Here is a 9,334-nt window from a genome sequence, read left to right on the forward strand (position 1 = left end):
CTCTCACTTCGTCCCAGCTTACCCTTCCCCATCCCCATGTCTTCAAGTCCATTCTCTACATCTGCGTCTTTATTCCTGTCCTGCCACTATGTTCTTCAGAACCTTTTTTTTTTATTCCATATATATGTGTTAGCATATGGTATTTGTTTTTCTCTGTCTGACTTACTTCACTCTGTATGACAGACTTCAGGTCCATCCACCTCACTACAAATAACTCAATTTCATTTCTTTTTATGGCTGAGTAATATTCCATTGTATATATGTGCCTCTTCTTTATCCATTCATCTGTCGATGGACACTTAGGTTGATTCCATGTGTTGGCTATTGTAAGTAGATCTTCAATGAACATTGCGGTACATGACTCTTTTTGAATTATGGTTTTCTCAGGGTATATACCCAGTAGTGGGATTGCTGGGTCGTATGGTAGTTCTATTTGTAGTTTTTTAAGGAACCTCCATATTGTTCTCCATAGTAGCTGTATCAATTTACATCCCCCCCAACAGTGCAAGAGGGTTCCCTTTTCTCCACACTCTCTTCAGCATTTATTGTTTGTAGATTTTTTGATGATGGCCATTCTGAATGCTGTGAGGTGATACCTCATTGTAGTTTTGATTTGCATTTCTCTAATGATTAGTGATGTTGAGCATCCTTTCATGTGTTTGTTGGCAATCTGTATATCTTCTTTGGAGAAATGTCTATTTAGGTCTTCTGCCCATTTTTGGATTGGTTTTATTTTTGATATTGAGCTGCATGAGCTGCTTGTAAATTTTGGAGATTAATCCTTTGTCAGTGGCTTCATTTGCAAATATTTTCTAGGAGACTTCTGATAATTGAAAAACATGATATGGACTAAGTTGTTTATATTAAGTTCTCTCCACCTTGAGCAGGGCCACAGGTTGCCTGCACACCACAGGGACATGGCAAAGCAAAAAAAAAAAAGTTTAAATCTAAGTGGGCTAGGCTCTGTCAGCTCATCAGTTGCAAGTGGTGTTCATCACTAAGTGAATTGCACTTAATGAATTAAAGATGAAAGAGGCAGCAGGGAGCACAAATGCAGGAGAAGACCTATCACTTCAAATTTAAAGGGCTCATTTTATGACTATTTAAGATCTGCAGATCAGAATTTTTCCATTCTTCCTCTAACTGTTTACTTGAAACAGCATATACTGTTTGAAATGACGGGGGCATTGGGATTGGGCAGGGGAACAAAGATAAATCCTCAAATTGGTAAACAAAGGCTGCTGTAGCTTAGAGTCTCCTCTAGGAACAGGAGCTCTGAGGTAGGTTGGCAAGGTGGGTAAGGTTCAGGTTGGCTGTAGATCTGAGGATCAGATTCTAGATTGCATACAACTAGTGGTCAGTTTCATCACCTGTATTTTACTCCTCACCAAATAGCAATGCTAACTCTGCTTGCATTCTTCCAATGATATGGAACTCATAAATTACTCCATGGAGGCAATCATGCCATCTCCACCCCTGCCCTCCCAAACGTCTTCAGATAGTGTCTTACATGTCTCTGAGAACAAGTATTCCACACAGGAGTCCTTCAGAGACAGTTACACATGCATCAAGTTTCCCCTTTGACCCTTGACTTTACTTAAAATCTCAGTGTCTTGGTTTTCTGACCTGAAAAATGACAAAATTGTGGTCAAGATTGAATGAGATAATGAATATTAAAGTGATTTTTAAGATACTTAAATTTCTGTACACATAGACAGTGAAGCTCAATGGGGATAAGAACCTAATCATTCCTTTCTGGTTGTTCTTTTAATATTTTCACATATTGATTAGATGGGTATGGTGATAGCTCAACCCAGATTTACTGAGATGGTCCCAATTTAGAATGTTATCTCACTGTTCTTATAAAACATGACAAGGTGCACATTCAGTTATGTAAAGCACTCTCCCAGACTGCTTACTTGAACCTAGAAGTAGTAAAGAAGTCTTTGTCAGACATGATCATTTGTTTTGCCTTGCCAAAAAAAAAAAAAAAAATCACTGAATTTATGGGGCCTAAGGAAGAAAGGAAGATAGTGGATAGAAAGCCAAAAACTGGTGATACTAATGCCTGCTGGGCTTTCCCTCAAGCTCAGACCACTTCTACAGAGATCCCATCTCCCTGCTTGCTTACTCAGCTTCCTCCCATTTTGATCAGATTTTCATTGCTGGATTCCAGGTCGTATTTTTCTTGTCACAATTTTAACCTCAGGCTACTACTGGTAGGGATTCTTTTGCTTGTCCTTCCCCTAGCCCTTTATCATCTTAGTGTATCCATCAACACAGATTTACATAAGGCCCATGGAACCAGCCCTGTGCAAGGTATTGTGGGAGTTTAAAGGAAAGAGGCTTCCTCCAGGAGGGAACATAAAATCATGTGTCCTTCCATAGTTCAGGGAATGGAGAAGTTAGTAAGGGTCTGACTAGTCAGAGGAGGCTGCATCAAGGAGGCTGAAATTAAGCTGAGCATAGGAAGAAAAGGGCTTTTAGGTGAGGGGAGAAAGAGATTAAAAGCAGGAGTGGGCATGATTACATGTTCTGAAGTGCAGGTAGGGGCTTGGCTTCCTTATATGTAAAATGCAAATAATCATACCTACTTCATAAGACTACTGTGAGGACCATACAGTCTAGGAGAGGGGTAACAAACGCATGTTCAGCATGTTGCAGTTATCCCTCCAGACCCCATGGCAGACATCGACAATCCTTCACAACATTCTACCAGTGAGGCCAGTTACAGGTCCAGAATCCTCTTACATACAGTTCCAGGCAGCCAGTACCAGTCAGAGTATGTAAGCTGGCATAAATTAGGTACTCAAGAAATCACAAGTATTATTACCAAAGACCTACAAAAATGTTGGATACAACTGAAGGAAATCAGGACTTTTCTTTCCTATTCTTACCAAATACAAATGAAAATCTCTGCATTTACAGTGTGTCAGAGGCCTGCCATATTTTCAGCACTTGCAGGTCTGAAATGAGACTTAGACACAATCCTGCTACAAAGGTTATCTACCATATGTTATAACATCTCTTACGAGCTGTCAGTAGCAGCACACTTGATCTTCAGGAGTTGACAAACCTCTAAAACATGGCTACTTTCCCTGAAGTCTTCATTTCACCACCCATATAACATTGGTACCCCTCAGGGCCTGAAATCAAGTTGGCAAGTACAGCAAAGAAGCAATAGAGTCTATCTTTGGGGTTTTTCCTTGACTCCATATAATACTCTGTGTTCAACCCTAGTGCTATGGTGTCCACCTAATGGCAGATCACCTTGCCTTCCATCCAGTGTCCAGATCCTTGCCTTCCTAGAAAAACTCTCCCATTCCTTCTAGGCATTTTTCTTTATTGAATCGAGAGAAAAGAACAGTGCAAATGGGTCATGTATTGCTGGGATGATGTTATCGGTCATGATTCTGGCTGGTGACTGAGCAGAATCATTCAGACATGTGTTGTGGTTGCCAGCAGAGACAGTAGGCAAAGGAGAGAAGGTTGGTGAAGGAGGAAACTGGGAAACATGACCTTAGGAGGAATGTTAAATAGACCCATGGAGCAGGAAGGCTGATATGGCTTCTTAATAGAGTTGTGCACATTTGAAAGGAAAACTGGGAATCTGACAGGGAATACTTGTAGATAGTGTTCATGACATGTTGAACTTCATAAGCAGCTAGGCCATGGGTCCAGCTGAGCCAGAAGGAAGGTTGATGCTTAAAGGAAGGTATACGGTCTGAGTCATAGCAATAGGCGTTTTGATTCCAGCTGGGCTGCTCCATCTCTGATATGGGGATAAGAGAATGATTTTTCTACCTCATTCACAGGCAGAGCAGAGCAGAATAGTACATAACTCCCAGCAGGAACTACAGAGTTCTGAGAGCAGGGTAAACTCAATTGCTACTCTCTCTCTTGCCTCTGAGCCAGCTACACCTCACATGCCTGAGCCAGGTCTGCACTAGCCCACAGTTTAGAGGTGACCATACAGCCTCAAGCAGAGTCTAGGAAGGAAGCAATCTACATATCACACACTTCAGGGGCCACTTTTGGAGTCAAATATTTTCTACTTTCAAAAACGTAGATAGTGCCGAAGCAGAAAGGTCCTTTTGAGATTACTCAGCCTACAGTTTTTTGAAAGTGTTGCTGGGGAAACTTCTGCATCAGCATCACTGACAGAGCTTGATTAAAATGCAAATTATCTGGCCTCATCCCAGACCCACTGAATCACACTGTCTAGGGGTGAGGCCCCAAAATCTGTATGTTAAAATTCCAGGGGATTCTGAAGTATCCTGAAATTTGAGAACCTCTGACAAATACAGGAGTTTTGTGTGGGCAGTCACCCAATATTCCCAAGGTAAAATCTGAAGACTTCTTAACACAGAATAATTTGGGGTGCCTATAAAAAATTCATATTCCTAGGTCTCCTGTTGACCTTCCTGAATCAGAATTTCTTATCTTAATAAACTTCAAGAAACCCAATCCCTTCATTATACAGATATAGAAACTGACCCAGAGAGAGGAAGTGACTTGCCCAAGGTTGTCAGTATAGATAGTGGCAGAGCTGGGGTCACACCCAAGTCTTCAGACAAGTTCAAACAGTATGCCCCTGTGGTCACCTTATCAGGGTTATTTATCTATCAGTTTAGCTCCTATGACCACAGCATTCCTTAGAAGATCTGGAGAACAAGAGTAAGAATGCAACTGCTTTGGGTAGTTGCATGACCCTAGTTCAATCTTCTCCAATGAGTTATGTAGAACACCTTGAAAATAAAGCAGTGTAAGGTCACAAAGCTCTCTTACAAGCAGCAGGATACTACAGGCCCTTCTCCAAATGGGGTCTTAGGGGACTCCAGAGTGGAGTAGTTTTATATCTGGGGAAACTCTTAACTATGGCTTTGGTTCAAACTGAACACAAACATCAAAGTGGCCTGCAATAGTTTACTAAACCTATTTTTGTGTTGTTGTTTTTGTAGTTGAAGCACATACTGATTAAGGAAAAGCTTAAGCATATGCAGTTTTCTATCAGACCTGGTCCAAGCTCACTAGTCTGATCCCTCAAGCCTGTGCATTTGAGTTATGAGCTCTGTCTCTACTTTGTCTCTGAAAGACTGTGGTCTGGAACTCCTCCAGACTGTCAGCTCTGCCCCCAGGATCTGCTGGAACAATCCAGTAGAAGGCCATTGACCTCTAAAAGGAGAGCAATTTCTAAAATGATAAGGCAAGGTAGATTTTCTTTGAGGGATTAAGCAACTGCCATTGACAACAGTGCCATTGTATGATTTGCATTTGGGCTAATGCTTATAATTTTAGCAAGTGTTTCACCAGTGCTACATAATTAGAAAAATTAAATGATCTGCCACTTTGAATACATAATTCTGTAAAGAAACTGGAGACCTCTACAGATATTCTGGAACTTCTGAGAGTAGAGTCAAAGGGCAGAAAGCAGGGACAGAGAAGGAAAAGTTATAATTGCACCCCCCAGAAAAGAGTTTGGTAGAGGTCCACAAACCCTTAGCTTAAATTCTGAAATCAAAAAGCTCTGTACAACAGAAGCTTTTTTTTTTTTTTTTTTCTAATTTGGTGCCAAAACTTATTTGGCAGAAAAACCTGACCTGAACTGACATGAACTTAGTCTTTATCTCTTTTAGTATGAATATTCAGACATTTTTTTTTCCTGCAGAAATGTTAATGGCTTAATTATGGGATGTTTTCCCAGACATTACTGGGAGTGTTATGTAATAAACAGTACATACTCTATGTTACTTTTCTAAAATCTGAAAATAATTTAAATTCTAAAACACAGACTGTGGACCTAGAATAATGATAGCTAACATTTATGGAGCATTTGCCATCTGCATGAAGCTGTGCTAATCTCTTTTCATCTCATTTAATCTTCATGACACCAAGAGACACGTATTAATTGTAAAGTTTGGAACTGATTCTCACAGAGGTTAAATAACTTGTCCAGAGTCACACAACTTTTGGCCAAGCCAGGGTTTGGACCCAGGTCAGTCTGACTCTAGAACCTACATGCTGAACTCTTGCTCTCTACTACCTGGGAGAGATGAGCAGTTGTTAAGAACAGTGTGGGCAATTTGTGGCTTTATATGGAGGTAGAATAGGCTACCACCTATTCTACATCATTTGAGGGTCAACCTCCTACCCCCAAATATGTCTCCTCCCCATCCCTACTTCTCTGAGATGCTACTAATATGGCTTTATTGCATGATATTTGTATGGATGGCTTTTCTCACAAGGACCACCATCATCAGAAATCTGCCAGCCAACTTGTACATGTTCCTGGCATCCACTCCAGACTTACTGAATCAGAATTGCTAGAGATTGGGACCAAGTGGATTTTTATACACATTAAAGTTTCAGGAGACAAAAATGAATACCCTGAGAAAGGCCAATCATTAACACTCAATAATTAATTAACATATTAGCTATCAGTTGACACCTAGCTGGGCTGACAGGAATAAACTCATGGATGGGCACCTGTAAAGTGAAAGATGTCTGAAAGGTAAATAGTAGACTAGATGGGTGAGGTATGGAAAGGAAGAATGAAAGGAGGTATGACAGTATCTTTCTACTTTGGCGTTATGCACTGAGGGTAGAGCCTCACCACTGGCATTGTTCAGCTGCACTGGAACAATCTTGGAAGCAAATCTCTCATTTTTTGTTGCTACACAGAGCACCTATCTATTATCTCATTGATACTCACAGCAACCCTTTGAGGTAGACAAGATAGTCATCCTCATTAGATAAAAAGAAATTGAGAAGCAAATGAGTTCTTCAAATCATCCAACTGATAGTGTTTGGGCAAGTTTCTGGCCCCCCATCTTACACTATTTCATTCTTCCAATAATTTCTTCCATAGGTTTTGAGAGGAGGTGCCATCAAATAAAACCTAGGGAATCAGATCTTGCTTTCAGTGATACACATTTTTTTTCTTTTTTGCCCACTGATGGCCGATTTAAATACATTTAAATACTACACAAGGAAAGGACAGTGAGAGGAATTACAGAGCAGAATAGTTCAACCAATATACAATATGTTTGGGGTTTGTTTTAAACTTTTACTGGTTGCTATATTCTTGTTATCAATGCAGGGAAGACTGCTGAACATTTTGATCTTTATAATTTAAGAATATTCTGTTCTTCTTTGCTAGGTTCTCAATCTCACCTCTTCATCTTGCCTGTGATGTCTTAATCATGTCCATGGCAACCAAATGTGACCTCAGACACAGACTAGAAAACCAGAAAAAATGGATTAACTATCACCACAGCAATCGGACCCTCACAGCACTGCAGGCTATGATTGGAGCACCGAGGGTCAAGTCCAACCAGTGAGTATTCCAATTCTGGCTAAGTGCTCTCTAGAGCAGCACTTCTCAAACTTCAATGCACATTCAAATCACCTGGAGAATCTTGTTAAAATGGAACACTGATTCAGTAGGTATGGGGGGTGGGACCTTAGAGTCTGCATTTCCAACAACCTCCCTGGTGATGCCAAAACTGCTGGTTCCCTGAGCGTTTGGAGTAGCAAGGGGCAAGAACCATCATTATGCCCAAGTAGTGTAAGCAAATGAGCACATTTGTAGTCCTGGAGGAAGTGCTGTTTTGGACAGCAGTTCTGATGAACAGGCCAGCTCTGATATTAACTAGTTGTATGACCTTGGGCAAACATTTTTACTTCTCTAGGTCTCTGTTTTCTCATCTGTGAAATTACAAATTTGGCCTGGATGATTTCTACGATCACTTTGGATTGTAAAATTCTTTGATTCTCTGATAAAGAAAGATACTTTAGAATCAAAGGCTTAGTCTGAGGACAAATTGCCTCCATATTACCAAGAAGGGGAGTGGGGAGAGAAATCTACTGTAACTTTTGTATTTATCTTCTTAATTCCAAATCTTCTATGTGTCCTAAGGTAATTTATTTCTTCTGAATGTGCAGAACATTGGCATTCTCCATGAAGAAGAGGCAACACTGAGTAGTGGACAACAGTTTTTGGCATTTCTCAGCTCTCAGCATACCCTTGTGACTTCTTCATAGTTAACAGATTTGGCTACTTGCTCATGACACCGTCTGTCTGATCACAGAGCAAAACCACTCTCTGCTCATTGGTATCCAATATTGGTACTCAATTCTGCTTAGTCTCACTTGATTCCAGAAGATACAGTAGAGAATTACACAGAATCACCACCTACCAGAGTGCTCTGTTGAAGCAATATGAGAACTTTGTTCTTGAGTTATAGCAGTCATTTGGTGAGCCCACAAAACAGGAAATGAACCCCTTGGTGAATGCTAAGGTTGACAAAAGGGACAACTTCTCTCAGCAGGATGCCACTACTTTCCAGCTCCTTGCTCAAAATCTGAGATATAATGAAACCAATCAGAGTGATCACTTCCAAGAGGAACTAGCTGACTCCATTCAGGCTGAAGTAAGTGGCACAGATCTGATGGACAATCTCCCAGACCTTATCACTCAGTGTATTCAGTTGGATAAGCAACGTAGTGACAGGCCAGAGCTCCTGCAGTCAGAGGCCCAGATCCCAGCGTTGGCTTCCCTGATCCGTGACCAAGCCCTCTCCAACCCCACAGGTCCAGCACCCAAGGAAGACCCTATACAGCTTCGAGGAAGCCAGCTGCCTCTCACTCCAGCCAAACGAGCCCGCCAGCAAGAAACTCAGTCATGCCTTTACTGCAGCCAGGCTGGTCACTTCACAAGAGATTGCCTTGCCAAACGTTCTCGAGCCCCAGCAAGGATAAATAACCCAGCTCACCAGTAAGAGGAGCCCAGGCAGGTCACACTGTAAACTTATACCCCTCTCACCTCCAGCCTCATTGATTTATATCCTGCATTAACATTTAAAATACAGATGGGGAACTGGGATACCACTTTACAGTCATGAACTCCTATGTTTCTGAGAATTTAAACAACCAGATCTTGTTCATTTGGTGACCCATCACTAAATTTGATAAAGCAATGATGAAAACAATTCCCAGGCACTTTCTACAGTTGGGACTAATTTCCCAAGTGTACTGAAAGCCTGCAGGAAAAACTCTGCCCAGTCTGACCCAATGGAAACCACCCTGGCAATACACTGGGGACTCCATCCCCACCGATAGGTGATAGATACCTGGGTTGAGTTTCTTGGCCCAAGGCCTTCACCCTTACACTCACTGGTCTGTATCCTAGTCTCCTGTTGGTTTAGGACTCTTGGCTGAAGTCCCAGTTGCATTTCCATATCCTACTAATATTTTCCTACTAGAGGCTGAATCCTGCTCCACCTATTGACTAGAGTCCAGCTTAACACAAACCAACCTTCATGGAAACACAGCT

General features: G+C 41.3%; 1 protein-coding gene across 1 annotated transcript; it reads left to right on the top strand.

Moving 5' to 3' along the window:
• Positions 1–2,681: 2,681 nt before the first annotated feature.
• Positions 2,682–8,780, top strand: RTL4 (retrotransposon Gag like 4; the record flags this gene model as incomplete). The annotated part of the gene is given in 4 exon segments (XM_079728099.1): positions 2,682–2,782; positions 7,160–7,336; positions 8,162–8,243; positions 8,247–8,780. Coding segments are annotated over 4 exon segments (894 nt in total).
• Between the last annotated feature and the right edge of the window lie 554 nt (positions 8,781–9,334).

The sequence above is a fragment of the Hyperoodon ampullatus genome (assembly GCF_949752795.1).
Source record: "Hyperoodon ampullatus genome assembly, chromosome: X".
Classification (NCBI taxonomy): Eukaryota; Metazoa; Chordata; class Mammalia; order Artiodactyla; family Ziphiidae; genus Hyperoodon; species Hyperoodon ampullatus.